Source organism: Pseudorca crassidens, chromosome 13 (assembly GCF_039906515.1).
Source record: "Pseudorca crassidens isolate mPseCra1 chromosome 13, mPseCra1.hap1, whole genome shotgun sequence".
NCBI lineage: Eukaryota > Metazoa > Chordata > Mammalia > Artiodactyla > Delphinidae > Pseudorca > Pseudorca crassidens.
In genome coordinates this window covers 48175627-48198282 of record NC_090308.1, presented here as the reverse complement: position 1 = coordinate 48198282, position 22656 = coordinate 48175627, and the positions used below count along the sequence as shown (strand labels likewise).

General features: G+C 37.7%; 1 protein-coding gene across 3 annotated transcripts in view; it reads right to left on the bottom strand.

Annotated features, from left to right (window-relative positions):
• The window catches only part of CDK19 (cyclin dependent kinase 19), a 173203-nt gene that overhangs the window by 39333 nt on the left and 111214 nt on the right, over positions 1–22656 (bottom strand). For all 3 annotated transcript variants that reach the window (XM_067702347.1, XM_067702350.1, XM_067702349.1), the window contains 2 exons: positions 11049–11159; positions 9446–9586 (listed from right to left, as the gene is read on the bottom strand). In XM_067702347.1, the coding sequence (XP_067558448.1) occupies positions 9446–9586; positions 11049–11159 (252 nt within the window). The remainder of the gene's footprint in view (positions 1–9445; positions 9587–11048; positions 11160–22656) is intronic.

The window sequence follows — 22656 nt, the reverse complement described above, 5'->3', positions numbered from 1 at the left end:
AATCATCCTACGGTGTTGGTCACATAGAATGCCTGTGGTAGCATACACATTTGTCCTAATTCATCAATTTGTAATTAAAATGGGTATATTTTATTGTACATAAATTCTACTTCAATAAAATTAATTTAATAAAATAGGATGTCTGAATTGATTCTTCAGTTCTAAACATAGGCCTCAAAGTACTGGGGCTCCTTCTGTAAGCCTTCACTCCTAACCAGTTTCTGCCATTGCTGTCACTGTGGAATATATCTTGACTATATACCCTTTTAGGGACTATGAAGTTAACTTGGCAAATAGCCTTCTAGAAATGTGTTTGTCAGTACAGGCTAAGAGAACTATACTAAAGTCAGGATCATCAAAAGAGCCCTGTCGCCGAGCTGAACCTTCAGAGGCCTCATAAGCCACTGTGAGTCAAACCACGTCCCCTTTGAAGCTGGCCCTCTTAGAAGTATGATTCTTAGTGTGTATCACCTGCTTGTCAAACAGATGGTAGAGCACTATGCTCTAACTCAAACCAGCAGATGTGCAGGGCTCTGCTGCAAGCTCCGGTTACTGGGCTATGGTGTGGATGATGGAAAAGCTGACATGCCAGAAAGAATCACAGCCCCGTATCTAGAACACACCTCAATAATACCTTCTTACATTTGTAAGCTGTGTGTCACAGTATCCAGAGCATTGTAAGAAACACTACCATACCTATCTTTACAAGGCCTTGTATAGAAGCAGTAGAAGCATCTGTACACAGATGACACGACTACCATCAAAGGTCTTCAGGCTGCCATCATGAGCAGCTGAGCCACAGACTGTGGAGGACCAGCTCTAAGGAACTAGTTAGGAACCAAAGGTCACCAGCAAAAGCCCTAGTGTGATTCAATTACAAGATCTGTAATTGTCCAAAATCACCTAAAATTGAAGGTTAGAAGATAACCAGGCCATACTTAACTTTTTTCATTGTTAGCTCTGCATTCTGAAAGAAATTAGGGTGACTAAATCATACTGAAATAAATGCTGCTTTCTGTCACAATTTGTCAAGTGAAACGTTAATAAATCAAATGAAAAATAAGTCATTTGATTAGCATGGAATTGTTAGAATGAAAAATTAAGTGAAACACTAACTTTGATCTATTTAAGCCAGTTTTTTAAAACTTTTTAAAATATAAAATATTTAGCAATAATTAAATATAAACTAGATGAAACATGGGCTACTTTTTTTTTTTTAAACACCAAGAAGCATGTTTCACATATTTACAGTAGGGCTCTACTCTGTAAAGCATAAGTGGCTAGGAGGAATATCAGGCTACAGGAATTCTGGGGAAGCAAGTGGTTAAAAGAAAGGGCATCGCTGCACTGCTGATGATATTCAGAAGAATGGACAGAAGCTTCTACAGAAAGGAAATCAGGAAGAATTCAGGAACTCTGGAGCTAAGACAATGGAATCAACAACAATATAAAGCACTTATCATTATTGCCATTTTACAAATGAGTAAACTGAGGCTTAAGTAGCAAGATTAACTATCTTGGAAATATTTTTTTTAATTTTTTTTTGGCTGTGTTGGGTTTTTGTTGCTGCACGTGGGCTTTCTCTAGTTGCGGCGAGCGGGGGCTACTCTTCGTTGCGGTGCGCGGGCTTCTCATTGCAGTGCTTCTCTTGTTGCGGAGCACAGGCTCTAGGTGCGTGGGCTTCAGTAGCTGTGGCCCGTGGGCTCAGTAGTTGTAGCTCGCAGGCTCTAGAGTGCAGGCTCAGTAGTTGTGGCGCACGGGCTTAGTTGCTCCGTGGCATGTGGGATCTTCCCGGACCAGGGCTCGAACCCGTGTCCCTTGCATTGGCAGGTGGATTCTTAACCACTGCACCACCAGAGAAGTCCAGAAATAATTTTTTTTTTAATCTAGGATCTCAAAGCTCCCATATCATAAGAACTAAGCAAAACTAAAACTCTAAAACATTATGAAAATGCTTGCAAAATGCTGCCATGATGGCTACAGTAAGATTTTAAGGGTTTCTTTGAATTATAAACATTTGCCTTATCAGGCCCTGTTTAGCATAGACAAAATTAAAGACTTGATGCATCTCCTTGTCACACAAGTTATGAAGAGAAGCTGTGAGGCAAAGAGAGATTTCTAGACAATTCTCCAACAACCAAGCATTTATTTTAATCAAACTTTCACAAAGAAGAACAGCACAGCACTTTTTTTCCAGCTGAGTAGAAAACAGAGGGCCATCTTTGACTTCACATATTGGATTTTCATACTGTGCTGTTCCTAAAAAGTCTTCAAATGCTCTTTTTGGCTAAGGACTATATTTCATGCTGTCCTTTCACTGCTTGTCAGCTAGCTGTTACAACTCAGCAGCATTACCAAACTTGGAAAACAAAGGTTTTGCTATCATTTAAAGTTTCCTTTGCATTTTTACTTTTGCTTTACACAAGTGTGTGAAAAAGAAAAATAGAAATAAAAAAGTACTAATATTAGTGATAAGCATATGCCTCAGACTGCATAACAAAGAAAGAACCTCTAGGTATGTTCAAAGTGAAAAATCCTGGATCTCAATTGAACACACCCTCCAGATTTAAGTGGATTAAACTTGTGGTTCAATGCAGGGTGGGAAAGGAGGGAGGGAAGAGAAGAGGAGGGGAAAAGTAAGGAACATATACCAAATTCTGGGAATAAATCACTGAAGAACGTAAAAGGGAAGGAATAATTGGTACATTATAATGTTTTTTCACTCTCTAGAACTATCCCGAAACTCTTACTACACAAGCAATTTTTATACATGGAAAAAATTATATATGAAAGCAGGGGGCTTCCTGCATTTTCTATACCATATTATAACTAACTTAAAAGGACAATAACAGGATCCAAACATCATTTAAAAGCCTCTCAGACTCTATGGTACGCAGCTTCAGACACGGTTTCCAATCATCCCCACCCCCAGTATACACACTCTTACGTAACTACTCCTCTTGAGTGTAGGCTATACCTAGTGACTTCTAATGAACAGAATACAGCAAAAGTAATGAGGCGTCACTTCCATGATTAACTTACAGAAGACTGTGACTTCCATCTTGCTAACACACATTCTCTCTCTCTCGCCCTCAAGTTTGCCACTCTGGTAAAGAAAACTGCCATGTTTTGAGATGCTCTATGGAGAGGTCAACGTAACAAGGAAACAAGGAGGCCTCCACCCATCAGCCTGTGAATCCTGTAAATAACCACGTGAGTGAACTAGAAGTGGACTCTTCCCAATCAAGACTTGAGTTGACTGCAACCTTTCAAAGAGACTCTGAAACAGAGAATCCAAGTAAGCCACACCTAGATTCCTGACCCATAGAATCTGTGAGATGATAAATGTTGTTTAAACTTGGGACTTGCTGATTAACTAAAATGAAGCAACAGACATTCTAGCTCCAGAGAAATGTGTAATAAATGACTCTGGGTGATTTTGGCATATTAACTGGCAAAACTACATAGTTTTGGTTTGGCGATATTTTTTTTTCTTCCTTATGACACACCGTTGGTTCAGGCAGAATTTTTACTGGATTTTCAACAGCGCTGTAGGCTGTTTATGACATGTTGGCTATGTATATTTTACGTGTCTATTAATAACAAATTGCCCCCACATGTAGTATCTTTATTTTTTAATTAATTAATTAATTAATTGTTTATTTTTGGCTGTGTTGGGTCTTTGTTGCTGTGCACGGGTTTTCTCTAGTTGAGGCGAGCGGGGGCTACTCTTTGTTTCAGTGGGTGGGCTTCTCATTGTGGTGGATTCTCTTGTTGCAGAGCACGGGCTCTAGGCATGCGGGCTTCAGTAGTCGTGGAACGCGGGCTCAGTAGTTGTGGCTCACGGGCTCTAGAGTTCAGGCTCAGTAGTTGTGGCGCACTGGCTTAGTTGCTCCGAGGCATGTGGGCTCTTCCCGGACCAGGGCTCTAACCCGTGTCCCCAGCATTGGCAGGCGGATTCTTAACCACTGCACCACCAGAGAAGCCCAAGAAGCTCATAATTTTGAAAAAGAGATAAACTATATCTTGGCATTCTTCCAACCTACCAGAATAGTAATCCCATAAAAATGAGTCATCCTGTATTTCATCTTCTTACTCTTAGCTGTATCCTGCTGTAAAATTAAAATACATCTTTCCTCCCTTGGTGTTTACAAGTTCCAAATATTTATAAACTTATGTCTCAACTGTCTCTCTGCTAAGATGAATATATTTAGCTCCTTTTCTCCTTTCCTTTTAAAGCAATTCCTCAATATAAGTCATCTTTTTGGTGACTTTATTTAAATTCTCTATTTCTGTATTAAATTCTAGTATTCAAATGACATAATTAAAACACTGTTCTAGATATGAAATCAATCACAATGAAAAACACCAACCTCACTGATGATGTAATGCTTCTTTGTGTGAAGTCCAAAACACTGGTTTTTATTTACTTTTTAAATTTGTTAGGTTATACTATTACTGCAAATTTATATTTACTCTAACACCTTTAATTGTATGGATTTTCTAGGTTTCTCACACCAAATTAAAATTTAAAGATGGTATGCACTCTGAAACAGTTGTGACTAACAAATAGTGTAAAGCCAGATTCCCTATCATAATAAGAAATGAAGCATTTAAAAACCCTAACTCATTGACTAAAAATGCAACTCTACTCTTCAGCTCACATACAAAATAATAATTTTTCAAATGTCTCCAACATATCCCTTTTAACCATATTCATACTTGATATACTCTATCTTTCTGTATCTACCACTGAATATATCTATAAAGTAAACATACACTTTAAATCTTCTACTCCTGAAAATACTTTGGCAAAACCATGACAATATGACAATATGGTCCAGATAGCAGACCTCATGATCAGAGAAAGAATTGAGTAGGCTATCACAGACTATATTCCTACTGGCTTAAAGTTTCAAATCTTATTAGAGTTACTTAAGCAGTAGAGGCACTAGGGGAATGTATAGGTAAAATACAAACAAGTGTTATACTAGGTCAGAACCACCTTCAGAACACATCTTCGATATTGTGTCCATGCTAATACAGACGGCCAATAGGCACATGAAAAGAGGCTCCACCTTCCCTGTTGGCACAGTGGTTAAGAATCCTCCAATGCAGGGGACACGGGTTCAAGCCCTGGTCCGGGAAGATCCCACGTGCCGCGGAGCAACTAAACCTGTGCGCCACAACTACTGAGCCTGCATTCTAGAGCCCGCGAGCCACAACTACTGAGCCCACACGCCACAACTACTGAAGCCCACATGCCACAACTACTGAAGCCCACATGCCTAGAGCTCATGCTCTGCAACAAGAGAAGCCACCACAATGAGAAGCCCACATACCACAATGAAAAGTAGCCCCCGCTTGCCACAACTAGAGAAAGCCCAAACGCATCAACGAAGACCCAACACAGCCAAAAATTAATTAATTATTTTAAAAAAGAGTGTCCACATCACTAATTATTAGAGAAATGCAAATCAAAACTACAATGAGGTGCCACCAGTCAGAATGGCCATCATTAAAAAGTCTACAACTGGGGCTTGCCTGGTGGCGCAGTGGTTGAGAGTCCGCCTGCTGATGCAGGGGACACGGGTTCGTGCCCCGGTCTGGGAAGATCCCACATGCCGCGGAGCGGCTGGGCCCGTGGGTCATGGCCGCTGAGCCTGTGTGACCGGAGCCTGTGCTCCGCAACGGGAGGGGCCACAACAGTGAGAGGCCCGCATACCGCAAAAAAAAAAAAAAAAAAAAGTCTACAACTAACAAATGCTGGAGAGGGTGTGGAGGAAAGGGAACACTCTTATACTGTTGGTGGGAATGTAAGTTGATGCAGCTACTATGGAAAACAGTATGGCGTTTCCTTAAAAAATTAATAATAGAGTTACCATATGATCCAGCAATCCCACTCCTGGGAACATATCCAGACAAAACCATAATTCACAAAGATACGTTCACCCTTACATTCATAGCAACACTATTCACAACAGCCAAGACGTGGAAACAACCTAAATGTCCATCAACAGATGAATGGATAAAGATGTGGTACGTATATAAAATAGAATACTACTCAGCCATAAAAAAGAATGAAATAATGCCATTTGCAGCAACACAGATGCAACTAGAGATTATCATACCAAGTGAAGCAAGTCAGAAAGAGAAAGACAAATACCATATGATATCACTTATATGTGGAATCTAAAGTATGACACAAATGAACCTATCTATGAAACAGAAACAGAATCACAGACATAGGGAACAGACTGGTGGTTGCCAAGGGGGGGGGTTGGCGGAGGGATGGAGTGGGAGGTTGAGGTTAGCAGATGTAAGCTATTATATATAGAATGGATAAACAACAAGGTCCTACTATATAACACAGGGAACTATATTCAATATCCTATGAGAAACCATAACGGAAAAGAATATTTTTAAAAAGAATGTGTGTGTGCGTGCATGTGTGTGTGTGTGTGTGTGTATAAATAAATATAACTGAATCACTTTGCTGTACAGCAGAAATTAACACAACGTTGTAAATCAACTATACTTCAATTAAAAACATACATATTGTGTCCATGCTATGGATGAAGTAATAATAATCAATGGTGGCTTCTTTAATGGAGAAAAATAATTTCATTTGGGAAAAAAAAACTTCATTCTGTTGCTCACAAACTTTTAGCACTTAAAAACAAACAAACTCCCTAGCCTGATATTAGGGCCTTCCTCGATCAGGCTCCAACCCATATCTTCCTAGTCTTACTTGATACTACCCTAATTCAGCTTATCCATTTTTGAGCCAGACAGAACTACACACTCTTTCTGGGATAATTCAAGTGCTTTCTCACCTCAGAAATGTTACATCCAACACTTCATTAGGTTACCCTCATCTCTCAAATCTCTATTTAAACTCTACTCATCCTTCAAAGTCCAGCTCAAATGGCACCTCTCTGAAGCTTGTCCTTTTTCCCCCACTCAGAACCTCTTCTAACCCTGAATAGCATTTAGTCTGTACTTCTCACATTGCCATGTTCACATTCTCTCTCGTCTATCGGATAGTAAAATTGTTTGTGTACATGTCATTATTTCTTCTCTCAGACTAAACTCCTGAGACGGTCTTGATACAGTCATGTTTGTACTGTCCTCACCCTTTCATGCTTTGCACATACAAGGAAATAATAAAAATTTATTTGAGAAGTGTGCTGAATACATATGTTACCTGATCCAAAAACATTCCGTAGTAATTAATATTCTTACTGATATTCATTCACTAAGGAAATATTTACTCAGTATCTATTGTGTACTGGAGCAGTAGTGTACCAAAATGAGTCATAGACCCCACTCTCTCCATAAGTTTATGGTCTAGAACATCTTCTAGGCATCTATATAAATTACTATAGTACTAATAGGCAAATGCCAGAAGAGAAGTAAAGATGAAGTACAACAGCAACCAACAAGGAGGAGAGATTATTTCTAAGTAATGATGGATATGAGGATAAGTTTTAACATTTGTGCAGGTCCTGAAAGACAGGTAATATTTGAATATGTAGAGATGGGGTAAGGAGTTTTAGCAGGAGAAATAAAGGCCACTGAGGCAGGAACTCTCAGGAGGATCCAGGGAACAATCAATAGTTAAACAGTACAGTGTAAGTAAAAGATTACAGGGATACAGAAGAAAATTTTTAAAGGCAGTTGGAGCTATACCTGAGAAGACCTCAAAAGCCAAAAAAGGAACTATAGCTTTAGTCTGTAAGCGATGAGGAACTGTTTCAAAGTTCTTAAGCAGGGGCTGAGTAATTATTCAGAAGATCTAAAGTGGACTGGAAGGGAAAGAGATTGTTGATAAGGAGGCAATTTAAGAGGCTAGCACCATACTACAAGAAAAAGATAATAAAGGCCTGAACTAGGAATGAGGCACTAGGAATGGAAACAGATGAATGGAAGAGATATTTTAGAGGTGAAACTGACAGGATTAGGCAAGTTCTGGATGTGGAGTACAAGGGTCTGCAAGTGGTAAAAGAAGTTTCTAGGCTAGGAGGCGGGTGCTGCCATAACCAAAATAGAGGACACTAAAGCAGCAGCAAGTTTGGATGGGAGAAAACTGAATCCTGCTTATATTAGGTTTTAGTACCACTGGATATTCAGGCAGTGACATCACAAATAAAATGTGTTAATCTATGCTATGTAGAACAAAATATACAATTTTGTCACAAAAAGAGAAGAGTTGAGATCAGTTAATCTTCAGTAAAGGATTCTGATCAATGATTCAAACATGAATATGACCTCAAAAATGTAACTCACATAGGCTATGTTATATACAGCAAATTAAAATCTAAAACCATTTATGAAGGAAGGTTTGACCTAGAACAACTTCAGGTACCCAAGGATCATTTTAAAACATGCTGATTCATGGTTAATAGTAACGTGGATAAGTGGAAGGCTTTGAGAACCTTAGTTTAAAATTATGAGGTGAAATGCTTCTATTGAAATGGTAAATGCATTTTTGTGGTTCCTGTCATTTGGCCCCAATGTAACTTCAATGCCACATCAAGAGATGCTCAAGCCAGAAGACTAGGCCTGACTGACAAGGTAGCAAGGGGTACTATCTAGATCCCCTTATGTATTCATTCCTTTCTATAATAAATACTTCTCCTCAATTAAAAAAATTGAGTCGACCTAGATCTATCTCTACTATATCCCTAGAATCTGCAAAAGCCTAAGCAAAATAAAACTTGCAACTATAAACTCAGTGGTATTACAGCTATTAAGTACCCATATTTCTTAAGAACAAAAAATCTCATCAACATAAACTAAAATGATAACAATGAAAAGACGAATAAAATAACTTGACATTAATAAATGTTTGTTATATGTGTACTGAGTAAAAAAGTAAAACCAAACATCAAACATTTGAATTATGGATAATATGCCTAATAAGTATTGATATATTTCCCCTGTTAGTTACTTATTTACTTATTGTTAATACTAATAACATTCTATTTACTGGAGGCAGTGTCATTATTTCAGTTTAGCTTTGAAAACAATGTGAACTCAGTCTTTAATTATTAAACTGTTTACTAATGGTGAGCAAAATTACGAAAAACAAAATGAATCAAAAGGTACTTGTTTCGCATATGGCCATCCCATTAAGATTACGCTCATCGTAAATCAACTATACTCCAGTAAAAATTAAAAAACAAAAAAGATTATGCCAATCATTTGTTGAAAATCACAATGACATTTTATAGCTGTGCGTAAATGTAAGAATATACACCAAAAGTTAATAATGGTAATCTTTTGATCATAGGCTTATGGTGATTTTTATTTCCTTCTTTTTTGCTTATGTGTATTTTCAAATTTTTCTATAATTCATGTTCATCGTAACTGTACCAAGAAGAAAAGATATTTCTGAAAAGAGAAAGACACATATTGAGCGATTTAAAAGAAACATACTTACCAGATCTCTGTGAAGCACCCAATTTGCATGGAGGTAATGGATACCATCAAGAATCTGGTAAAGTAATGATTTAACCATAGATCTTGGCAACTGCATGGGCTTTTTATTTGCTTTTGATGCACGATGAAACTTAATAATATGCTAAAAATTAAAATATATATATTATAATAACATAGTCTTTGCCTGTGTCAATAAAACACAATCAAGGCTGCAATAAATTCTCTACATTTTAAGATTACTTATTAAAGGCCAATAATGACACAAAGAAAAATAATTTGAATAATAAGATCAAACCAAAACAATCTATATTGAGGGTAAATATGACAGTATTAATGTGGTTATAATGACTACATTTACTGAAACCATTAAGATTTTCATTAAATAAAACCAAGAAGTAAAAAGCGTTGGTATTTAAAAACCTGCCTAAAAAATTGTATTAGTTGTATTCCCTACTGACAGAAAGAGTAAACAAAAGGAAAAAAACCCTGTAAATCTTTCCTATTCTATAAAAAGTTGGTGCATTTGGGTAACATCACTGGCTATATGTATTATTAGAATTATTGGAAAGTTCACCTTCTTTGGCACATAATGAAATTAGGATATATTCTTAGTAGTCAATATTAAATAGCAAATCACTACTAGAAAGGAGCAGGGAGAGAAAAAAGAATTCAGTCCCATTGAAATAAATACATCCAGATCATCATATTCAAATTTTTATGTACACATGTTACATTGTGGGTTATAAAACTTTGTAATGAAGGGGAAGAAATTCTACCTGCGCCCACCCCTCACATCCACCTCTATCTCCACTCCACCCTTGTCCAAAACATGCCAAAATGGGTACTAAATATCCATGGCAGAGGAGATTGTTGTCAATACCTGCTATAAAAGCATAAACTGAAATCTCCTTCAAGACCTATGAGTTTGCTAAAGTTATTCCTAAAAAGATTTATAATTTTTATAGATGACAAACCACACTATATTGAATCAAAATTTAATTATCCAAAATTTGAACTTACTGCCAAATTGGAATTTTTTTACTTTTGGCAACTCCTGGGATAAAATGTTTAAATGCCCTGATTCCTAACTTTAAACATTTGGAATTAAAAATTTTGGCTTCTTTTATATATTGATAAAAACAACCCTAATATTTGCAAAACCGTAGGTACTCTTCCATTTGGTGGAGTCCATTTTAAATGGCAAAATGCTGCAAGATTGACCTTAATTTAGAGAGAGAAACTATTCACAGGTACATAACTGGTTAAATTTGAACTACTGTGTGGACCACAAAAGAAAGCAATTTTCACTACACATATTAGTAAACTGCCATTAATTACCTGGCTAAAATTACAATTTCCCACTCAGTAAGATTTTTGGAAGTGAAATTTCTGAATGTTACAAATACTATCTTCTCAGTAAAACAGGATGCTAATGTTTATTGCTCTAATTCTTTTAAATCAAAATTTACATTTAGTATATTTATTTTGAACTATGGTCAACAGAGCAAGTTTTCCTTTCTGTGCATTAGCAGTATGGAACACATACATTTATTTCTTCATACCTATATAAAAGTACCCTAAAAACAAAGTGAGTTTAGACTTACCCATAAATCATGCTCAGCATAATCAAACAGCAGCCACACCTTCCTGTCACTGTGAGAAAGGAACACCTTCTGCAGGGCGATCACATTAGGGTGCTTCAATTCTCGCAAAAGCTGAATGCAAGAGGAAGAGAGGGGTCACTATCCTGTTAGCAAGGGGAGGGGGGATGATGCATACTGGCATGCTAGTTTTGCCTTAACTCCCATAACTTCAAAATGAAATTTTTGAAAATTTAGACAATCCAGATAAGCAACATTAAACACACACACACACACACACACACACACACGCACGCACGCACACCCAAATACCGCTACTCAGAGATAAGCTTTGTTAACATCTTGGTGCATTTCTTTCCAATCTTTTTTCTATGTGTATGTGTGTGTTTTTAAAATGGGATCCTTTTACATGGTAAAATGTAAAATAGTAAAAGCAAAAGTAATATCATATTGCTAAATAATTAAATATATTTTACATGTGCGTATTTTTTTTTTTAACTAGAGGAAAAACTTGGGAAGCAGAAATACTGTTTGTATCCACTCCAGCACAGTATGTGCTCAATAAATATTAGACAAAAGAAGGAAAGATATTTAACAATCCCTAACTTATCCATGCCTAGAGCATGAGACTGAGGTTTTTTAGAAGAGTAATGAGCATAAGGCAATGATTCTCAAACCCACTGATAAAAATTGGTGTGGAGAAGAGGTCCTGTAAATAGGGAAAAGAATAGGCCTACACAAAGCAGAAAGCTTCAAGCTGGACTCTGATAATAAGAAGGAAAGATAGACCAGATCAGCAAGTGAAAACTTAGTACTTGGCACATAACAGGCAGTTGCTTGATAAAATATTTAGCAACAATAACGTTAGCTGCTCAAGGTGAAAGCCTTATAAATATGCCTGCCTCATGCTGTCCTTAACCAGGGTTCAGACTTAATAGGTAGAAACATACTCAGTTTGATAAATATTTCAAATGCCTTTTAAATGTAAAGCTCTGTGGAAGATACAAAAAGGGAGAGTTTATAAATTGTTTTTCTCACACTTAATCCTCCTAACAACACTATGATGCACACAGAAGCTGAGGTTCAGTGTAACAAAAATAACTTGAGCAAAGTTCAACATTAGAAAGAGAAGAGGTTTGGATTTAAATAGATCTGCCTGATTCCAAAGTCCATGCTTTTTCCAGTTCAGTTAAAGTCCTTGTCTTCAATTCCTACCATGTGGTAGGGAAGACAGACATACAAATAGATCAATGAAGCAGAGAGAAATAAATCACTTAGCCATCTTAATAACTTTAAATGAGTAGCGCATACCTTGAATGCTTGTGCTGGAATCATGTCAAAGTCATCTGAACTCCACCTCTGCAACTTTTATAGGCCACTTCCCAGTTGTGTATTTCTTCACTACTTTCAATGACAGATTTCTCAATTCTCTCATTTTGCCTCTGTCACTCAGCTCTTTCTCTTCACCTACACCTTGACAACCTTGCTGGAAAGTGCTCTACCAGCTATAACTTGGGCATGATTCCCAGATGTGACTCCCTGGGTTCTCCCTCCAAACCATATGCCCTGGAACACAGCTAAGAAATAAAAGTAGGATGGGCTGAGCTGCCCCTAGCAGGTCTTTACTTCTCACAGCCTGCCTCAGGATTCTACCTGTATTTCCTGTTGGATGTAGGTGGGAAAGAAGGAGCTGGAAGAAAAATGACCAGAGAAGATACAACAGTCCAACTCCTTTGCTGAGGGGTAGGGTTGGGGGTGCAGAATTAGGTGGGTGCTCAGCTATCAGCTACTGTCTCTGCTCCCATGGCCTAAGAAACCTTAAGCAGTCCTGCTTCTGGCTTCAGATGCAAATGTTACACATCATATGTTCCTAATTAATGATGGAATCAGAGAAAGCGGCATTTTAGATTAATGCAGAGCTATATTCAGACAGTTTCCTGCTTTTTGAATGCTTTAGGCTCCTAGACTCAGTCAAATAATGTGTTTAATGATGACCTCACTTGCCATGGTCAACCTTGCTACTGATGAACTTAGAGAATTTGATTTTATTAAGTGTCTACCCAGAATATATGTTCTCTTTCCTGCTTGCAGGGGAAGAAAAGGTGAAACTCACTTCTGCATCTAAACCAGGCTCTTGAAACACCAAACACTGGCACAGACTCCTGAACCCTGGACCCCACTTGTCTGGGAGAGGGCACGTCACATGTAGCAATATTTAATCAATACCTCTAAAAAAATTATGTTTTTTGTGACTACAAATTACTGATCACTCTACAATGAATCTACCTTAAGTCCTATGTTATTTTGTTTTGTTTTTGTTTGTTTGTTTGTTTTTTGCAGTACGCGGGCCTCTCACTGTTGTGGCCTCTCCCATTGCGGAGCACAGGCTCCGGACACGCAGGCTTAGCTAGCGGTCATGGCTCATGGGCCCAGCCGCTCCGCGGCATGTGGGATCTTCCTGGACCGAGGCACGAACCCATGTCCCCTGCATTGGCAGGCGGACTCTCAACCACTGCGCCACCAGGGAAGCCCTTAAGTCCTATGTTTGAACATTATTTTGAACAGGTTATACATCTATATAGTTCAAAAATCCGAAGTACATAAAAGGAGATACATTGAGATGTCTCATTATCACTCCTGCTTCCAGTGACCACAGGCCCTCTTGCCTCCTAGAAGTAACAACTTTTATTAGTTACTTGTTAATCTTTCCAGTGTTTATTTATGCAAATAAAAGCAAATATGAATATTTACACAAAAGATAGCACCTATTTATTTTTAACTTTATCCTGTAAATCTCACATTACCAGTACAATATTAGTTTACAGAAATCCTTCTGTTCTTTCTTACAGCTCCACGGTATTTCCAGGTCACTTTTTTTGTGGTAAAATATATATAACATAAAATTTACCATTTTAACTATTTTTAAGTATGCAGTTCAGTGGCATTAAGTACATTCATATTGTTGTGTAAGAACCACCACTGTATCCTTTCTTCAGAATGTTTTCACAAACTGAAACTCTGTGCCAGTATGCATCTCCCATTCCCAGCCCCTGGTATCTGCTATTCCATTTTCTGTCTCTATGAATTTAACTATTCCAGGTACCTCATATAAATGGATCTGTTCAATATTTGTTCTTTTGTGTCTGGCTTTTTTCACTTAACATGTCTTCAAGATTCATCCATGTTGTAGCATGTATCAGGATTTCCTTCCTTTTTAAGGCTAAGTAGTATTTCATCGTATGTACACACCACATTTGCTTATTCATTCATCCCTCCCATCATCCCATGGACATCTGGGTTGATTCTACCTTTTGGCTATTATGAATAATGCTGCCTTGAAGACTGATGTACAAATATCTGTTTGAGTCCTTGCTTTCAATTCTTTTATATACTCAGAAGTAGAATTGCTGGACCCTATAGTAATTCTATGTTTGATTTTTTTGAGGAATTGCCATTCATTCAGGTTACCTTTTAATATGACATACAGGAGGGAAGAGGGTAAAGTTTGCGACTGCATGCATTTACTAGAAAATTTCCCCTTATCTCCAAAATTGCATTATATAGAAACATACACTTTCCATTTCTGCATACCTACTATGCCTTTTCTACCCTACAGGTCTTTTTGCTTTTTGGCCACACCACACGGCATGTGGGATCTTAGTTCCCCAACCAGGAATCAAACCCGTGCCCCCTGCAGTGGAAATGCAGAGTACTGACCACTGGACCACCAGGGAATTCCAACCCTTCAAGTCTTTATAAGTCACTAAATATCAATGTGAAGGCAGGCTGAGGCTAATAAATAGCAAACTATGCCTGTTTCATTCCCTCTCCTAATTCATTTTTCACTCTATAGCCAGAGTGGTGTTTAAAAAATACAGAGTTGCAGCCATAAAAAAAGAAGGAAATTTTGCCATTTGCAGCAACATGGATGGACCTGGAGGGTATTATGCTAAGTGAAATAGGTCAGACAGAGAAAGACAAATACTGTCTTACATGTGGAATACACTTAACACGTGGAATCTAAAAAATACAACAAACTAGTGGCCACAACAAAAAAGAAGCAGACTCACAGATATAGAGAACAAACTAATGGTCACCAGTGCAGAGAAGTGGGGAGGGGCAATATAGGGATAGGGGATTAAGAGGTAGAAACTATTATGCATAACATAAGCTACAAAGACATATTGTACAACACAGGGAATATAGCCAATATTTTATAATAACTATAAATAGAGAATAACCTTTAAAACTGTGAAAGACTAATATTATACGTCTGTAACATATAATATTGTACATCAGCTATACTTCAATTAAACAAAAAGAAATCGATCACCTCTGTCACTAGGGACAGAACTGAGGAAGTAAAGCAAGAGATAAGGCAAAGGGCAAATAATAAGGAGGCTTGTAAGCCATGCAGAAGTGTCACCAGCGAGGTTCTCCAATATCACTAGAAACATGCTGGGTACAGTGGGTTAGTGGAGAAGTCAGCTGATATACAAGGTACCACGCTGTGACTTTCTTCCGTGAATGTCTCATGGTCGGGCCACTGAATGAGTGAGTTTGGGGGTGATGGAGTTTAGGATGACTCAGATTTGACTTCCCTGAATCATCTGTACTTGATATGTATTTATCTTAGTATACTTGATATGTATTTGTATTAGTATACTTTTATACAGTATTAACTGTTTACATCCACCTCCTCTAGCAGACCATAGGCTTTTTGAGGACAAACACAATTTTAAATATATCTCTACAGGGACTAGCACAATGTGTGGCATGTAGAAGTGATCTCATCCAGTTTGGAGGCTTTAAATGTCACCTGTACATATTAACTCCCAAATGTTTATTTCTAGCCCACACAGATTCCCTGAAGTGCAGCTACGCATGTATATATAACTGCCTCAACATCTCTACTTGAATGGCTAAAAGCCGATACTGAGGTTGTGATCTCCACCTCCCCTGCCCTCTTCTCCAACTGCTCTTCCCCAATCTCAGTTAGAAGCAACTCCATCATTCCAGTTACTCAGGCAAAAAAAATCTCATCTACTTTAGCTCAATCCTCAATATCACCTCCTCAAGTCTTCTACAGTCCTTCTATTTAAAATGATAACCACCCCTCTGCATCTTTATTTTTCTGCAAAGTACTATCACTATCAAATATACTATAGTTCTATATCCCTTATCTATAATTCTAGAGAGCTCAGAAAACCAAAAGCTTTCTAGTAACTCAAGTAAGAGAAAAAATTTACACTTCAGTGGAAAAATGCATTGTCAAAGGCACATCATTTCAGGTTATCTGATTCTGATTCTATGGAAGCTATTTTACAACTCTGTACATTATAGATAACTGACAATGATGCAGAATAAGTCATGTCTATCTACACGCAAATTCTGTCCTGTCCAGTAGATGTTCGTTGACTTCCCTCTCCCATTGTGGGAGATGCTAGTTTTGCCTTAATTTGCACATCATTTCAATATTCCTGATCTATAAATGTGTCTGTCCTATGAATTCTTCTTTGAATGGGTTATAACATCTACTTGGTTCCTTCATTTAAAAAGTTAAATAAAATCTTTAAAATGTGTTCATTTTACATCTGGATCACAGTCATAATTTTACCTATTTTGAAAACTCCCCTCTAATACTCATTTTATAGAAGTATCTCATTTGCACTAACATGAAGTGGCTATAGTCTTTATTTAGTCCATTGAGTGTGAATCCTCATACTTCTATTATAAAAGAAATAATAATAGGTTTGGTTACTGCATCAGAATTCCCCCTGGGTGTTAGGTAATACATAATATATATACCACATTATCTTCCTAACAATAATTTACTTTATGTTGTTTATTGTCTGTTTCTCTCCATTAACATATAAACTCCATGAAGGCAAAGTTTCCACTGGTTTTATAACCCCAGTGCTTAAAATGGTACCTAGCACACAGTAAGTACTCAATAAATATTTGTCAAAAGAATTAAATATACTGAACTTACCTGGTTCTTACAAAATCAACCAGTAAATAGCTTGGAATATTATAAAACGTTGCTATCCTTTCAAAAGGCGTTTTGAGAGATTTTGTTTTTAATAAATTGAATAGACTGTGTTTAAAATAGTTCTTCTAGGGACTCTAACTTTCCACAAGCTCCATTTACTTTAGGCTTAAAAAGGAATTTTTCTCTCAACTAGCACCCACTCTAGCAAAAGTATGAGTGCTGGCTTGATGTAAAGAGCAGAAACATAGCTCTTAATAGCTCAGGGTGAGATATTTAACCTGGTACAGAACCGAAAGAGCCCCTAAGGGGTACTATGAGGGTGTTCCTTGAAAGGACTGTGAATGCAATAAATGCTACAAAATCCTGAAGAAAATGATACATAGGGGGCTTCCCTGGTGGCACAGTGGTTGAGAGTCTGCCTGCCGATGCAGGGGACACGGGTTCGTGCCTCGGTCCGGGAAGATCCCACATGCCGCGGAGCGGCTGGGCCCGTGAGCCATGACCGCTAAGCCTGCGCATCTGGAGCCTGTCTTCCGCAATGGGAGAGGCCACAACAGTGAGGGGCCCGCATACCGCAAAAAAAAAAAGATACATAGGAACAGAGAACAAAGGGAGACACACTGAGGAACTAATAAAGCACAGATTAATCAAATCACTGTTTACTTTCAACGCTAGCAAAAATAAATATGCTAGGTCCTAGACAAACGCCACATGAAAGTGTATTCTGTCTCTATTTACTGAAACAAACAAAAAAGTAAATTTCTCTACTGCTATTTACTGAAGAAACAAATGAGCAAAAACAGTAAACAACACAAATGGCCAGCCAATAGTCAGAAAACTGATAATTATGGTATATCCACGTATCACAGTCTCAAATATATATGCCAAAAGTTTTTAAATACATGAGAAAAGACTTCTGCTCTAATGTTATAATAAAAGGCTGTGTGGTGATCGTTTTGTAATGTACAGAAATATCGAATTACTATGTTGTGTACCTGGAACAAAGATAGTATTGTAGGTCAATTATACTTCAATTTTTAAAAATCAGAGAAAGGGAAAAAATGTGTTTTTTTCCCTAGCCAGGCACACTGGTACAGAGTTTCCCATTTATTTGCCTTCATCAGATTTAAATTTCATCTTTTATTTTGGAGGAGGGTGAAGGGGATCAGAATATGCCACTCCAAAATATGACACTTTGGCATAAGAATGATTTTGAGCTGAAGGCATTTGACATTCAACAGATGCAGAAAGGAGCCTTCCTGCAGCTTCCCTTATCTGACTAAAAGTAGAAACTCTAAGAATTGAGGACTGCCATAAATCCCCTCTCCCAGGGAAGTTTTATGACCATGAAGAAGACATAAAGTCAGCATTGCCTTGGACCAGCACAAACAAGCCATGCTAAGACAGCCCTTATCTTCCATTGGTTTCCCCTATACATTTACCTTCCCACAGTTTGCAGCCCCTAGAAGTCTAAAAACCCTTTCCTTTGTCTTGTAATGTCTCTGAAATTTATTGCTCTTTGTTAAAAATGACATCAGGTCTCAGGCCTACCCATTTCTTGGCATCTTCATTTCTTTTCTAGGAAAGCCCCTGTGTCACACAAAACTTAACATCAAATAAAATTTGTATGCTTTTCTCTTGTTAAAAAATAAATTAAAATAAATAAAGGCTGCAAAATATAAAATATGTTTATAAACCAGGAAATATATCAAAACGTCAACATAGTTATCTCTGGGTAGTGGGATTATGTGTGATTTTTCTTTCTTCCTATTTTTCTACAAGTTTTCTAAATGAGCGTTACTCTTATAATGTACACATACACGTGAGCGCGCGCGCATACACACCCACACACACACACACACAGAAAAGACAGCTCTTTCTCTCCAGAAATCTACCTGCTAAGATATCAATACTATCATGCTAGCTAAGCTTCTTACACAGTTGATCTGAGAAGGGATAAAAGAAAGGAGATGATCATGCTTGTACTTTCCTGAATTCTTGGCAAAATCAGATTTTACCAACGGAGTTTAATCTCTTGTCACACAAATATTTGTTCAACGTGACATCATGCAACTACAAATATGCTTTAATCACATAAAGAGCAGTTAAGTATAGCATGATTTTCCTGTGAAAATCCCACACTAAGTGATAACATCCCCTGTGCCAGACACTTACAGAGTACTAATGTGATCCAAAAGGAGCCTAATGAAGAATGTGCAGTGGGCATGCCAAGACTTTTATCTGATCCCCCTTCCAGGGCATCTAAGTGACTATTTAAAGTGTCTACTCTTCACTATCCTAAACATAAAACAATCTAAAGCTATAATCCTAAACTTTTTTCTCTAAAGCACTATTTAGGATCCTGACTCCATTGAGCCTTGTGCTAAATTAACATTTACAGAATCCATTTGTATTTTTATCCACACATCTTTCTTCCTCTTTCATCCGTACTTTCTGTTCTCCAAGTCTCTGATGCCCCCAGGGCTTCTAGATTTTTCTTTTTCAGGGTATCTCATTGGAAAGGGTCCTCTTATACTTCAATAACTCACTTATCTCAAAGTAAATCCAATTTTTTATTCTTATTTGATCTGTTATAAGTAATGGTAGTGATTCATTTGACCACTGATCTTTATTTTTAGAAAACTTTATTTTAGAGACTTCCCTGGGGACGCAGTGGTTAAGAATCCGCCTGCCAATGCAGGCGACACAGGTTGGATCCCTCGTCCAGGAAGATCTCACATGCCGCGGAGCAACTAAGCCCACGTGCCACAATGACTGAGCCTGCGCTCTAGAGCCCATGTGCCACAACTACTGAAGCCCGCGCGCCTAGAGCCCGTGCTCCTTAACAACAGAAGCCACCGCAATGAGAAGCCCGCGCACCGTAACAAAGAGCAGCCCCTGCTCGCCGCAACTAGAGAAAAGCCCGCGCGCAGCAACAAAGACCCAACACAGCCATAAATAAATAAATAATATTTTTTTAAAGAAAACTTTATTTTAGAAAGCACTCATGGAGTGTATCTTTTTTTTTTAATGTGTAACCCTGCCCTCTCTGCAAAAAAAAAAATGACGATAAATGAGGCAACGTACTTTATGGCAAATAGGAGATTCACCTAACTTCAAAATGCCCCAGCATTCCTAAACTGACATTTAAAAACTTACATTTTGAAACCTGACACTTTCACACCTGTGACCACCTTTTTGGAAGGACTTTACAAGCACGTAGATACATTATAACCTTCCAGCAGGTGGCACTCATATGCTGAAGAGGGGTCTATAAAACAGTTAACCAGCCCTGGTTCAAGGCGGCCCTAAATTTTCTGCTTTATTTTACTCTAGTGACACTGCTCAGGTACCAGTCAGAAGCTTCAAGGAGGTCAATGTTCCCCATCGCCACTCGACAGAAGTAATAGTGAGGTAGCAGGTATAATGCAAAAAGTACAGATTTTAGAATTCAGAGACCTGAGTTTAAGCCCTGACCCAGCTCTATGACATAAAGCAAGTTGCTTAACCCCTCTAAGCGTTATGGAGGAATAAAAATATCTACTGACAAACATACAGTTTCTGTAAGGATTTAAAAAAATGTACATTAACTACATAACACAATGCTTAGAAAATATTAAATACTTGACAAATTATAGTTATTACTCTTCTACCTACCACTATTGGCAAGAACGTTGTGAGGACTAAATGAGATAACAGATGTAGAATGCCTGGCATGCTACAAGTTCTTGACAAACAATAGCTGTTACTTATGCTGTACATAAGTGAGAAAGGTTAAGCACTCCAGGCAGTCAGAGATACTTGTTTGAGAGATGCTGCAATGGGAAATGCCATCTCATCTCCTTCCCAAAGTGCCTAAAACACTCCTCTAGTAGATTCTATAATAATAGTATAGCTATAGGAAAGTTATTTCGCTTTCCATTTGCAACAAACAATCTAGTTTCCTCTTCTCTGACTTCAAGTACTACATGTACTTGGTCTGAGAAAGATATTTGAAACCAAGTGCAGTCTGTAAGAAATAAGTTTACATCCCCTTGACTACAAGAGCATATATGTTCTTTTAAAATATGAGTATTTAATCTTTTATGTAACATATTCCATATGAGAAAATTGGATACACTTCTTGGATACAGGAAACTGGTTGAATAAATTAAGGTCCATCCCTACAGTAGAATATTATATAGCCATTAAAAAGAATGCAGTAAGAATAAGATAGACCTGTATTTTTGGTTTGGAATGATTAGTAAGATATAGTACTAAGTGATAAAGATGGAACAGAATATATAGCATCCCTTGGTATTTTTAAAAGATATACATACATGCTGGTATATGCTTAAAAAGCACTGGTAAGGCCAGAGGTCAGCTACAGTAGTTACTTTTCAATGGGACTCTGAGTATATAAACTTTAAATACAAAAAATAAAACAGACACAAATCAAAATAAAGAGTTTACAAAGTAAAACCTAAATTACCTGGAATTCTCAGGGGCATTTTGATTCATTGAGGGGTAATAAGAAAATCTTTCCTTGCTTCAATGATCCTTGCTGTAAACCTTCCCTACCTTCACAATTATCAAAACTAAATTTATCTTTGACTTTAGGCATATTTTTAGTGTTTTGGGGTTTCAGTAAATATGAACTCCTAACAAATGTTTATTTCCTCCTCATTTATCCTTTTTTCTCCTTGAAGTAAAATGAGGAGAAAAAAAAACTAACTTAAAACTCCTTATTTAGATTCTGCCTTCAAAAGAAAAAAAGTATTTTCTTATTCCCCTCTGCCTCTAGTCCTCTTTTCCTTCTCCTCTATTCTGCAGTCTCTTTTGATACCTAACCCATGTGTCCGAGGTTTAGCTACTACTTCTATTGAGAATCTCAAACCTCAATCTTTACCCCTAATCTCACCCCTAAACTCTGACATCAGTTTCCAACTGTGCATTCTATACATCCATATGGAAATCCCACTGTACCTCAAAACCCACAGATCCAAAACTGAACATCACTTGCCCACCTCCACCCAAGAATAGTGGGTCCACTATTCTTGCAATCACACCAGTATGTCCCAATCACCAAGGCACATTCAAAACCTTAAAACCAATCAGTGTTCAGTTACTGAAGAAGTGCTATATACTCCACCTTTTAAATATCACTCATGAATTCTCACCTTGACAATTAAAATAAACCTTTAACTGGTATTTATACATGTGCTCTTGTCTCTGCCTGGAAACATCTTCCCTACCCTCTTCACCTGATTAACGCCTACTTGCTTTTTAGAAAGGACTAATTTATCACTGCCTCTAAAAAGCCTTCCCTGAAACTCCTAGTCCAAGTGGGTGCCTCTCTCCTGTGTTTCCTTCCATCCTGTATTTCTCTTAACATGCCACTAATTAAATAAAATTATAATGTAGTTTAATTATCTATCTCCCCTAATAGATTGTAAGGTTCTAGAATGCAGGAACTATGTCTTCCATCTCTACATTTCCATTGTCTACAAGCCTGACACAGGGTTGGTATTCAACAAATGGTGGCTGAATTAATGAGTGATGATCTATCGCCTATCTTTTCACGCATTGACATGCATATCGCCTACATTTCATGCACTGACATCAAGATATCTTCCTAAA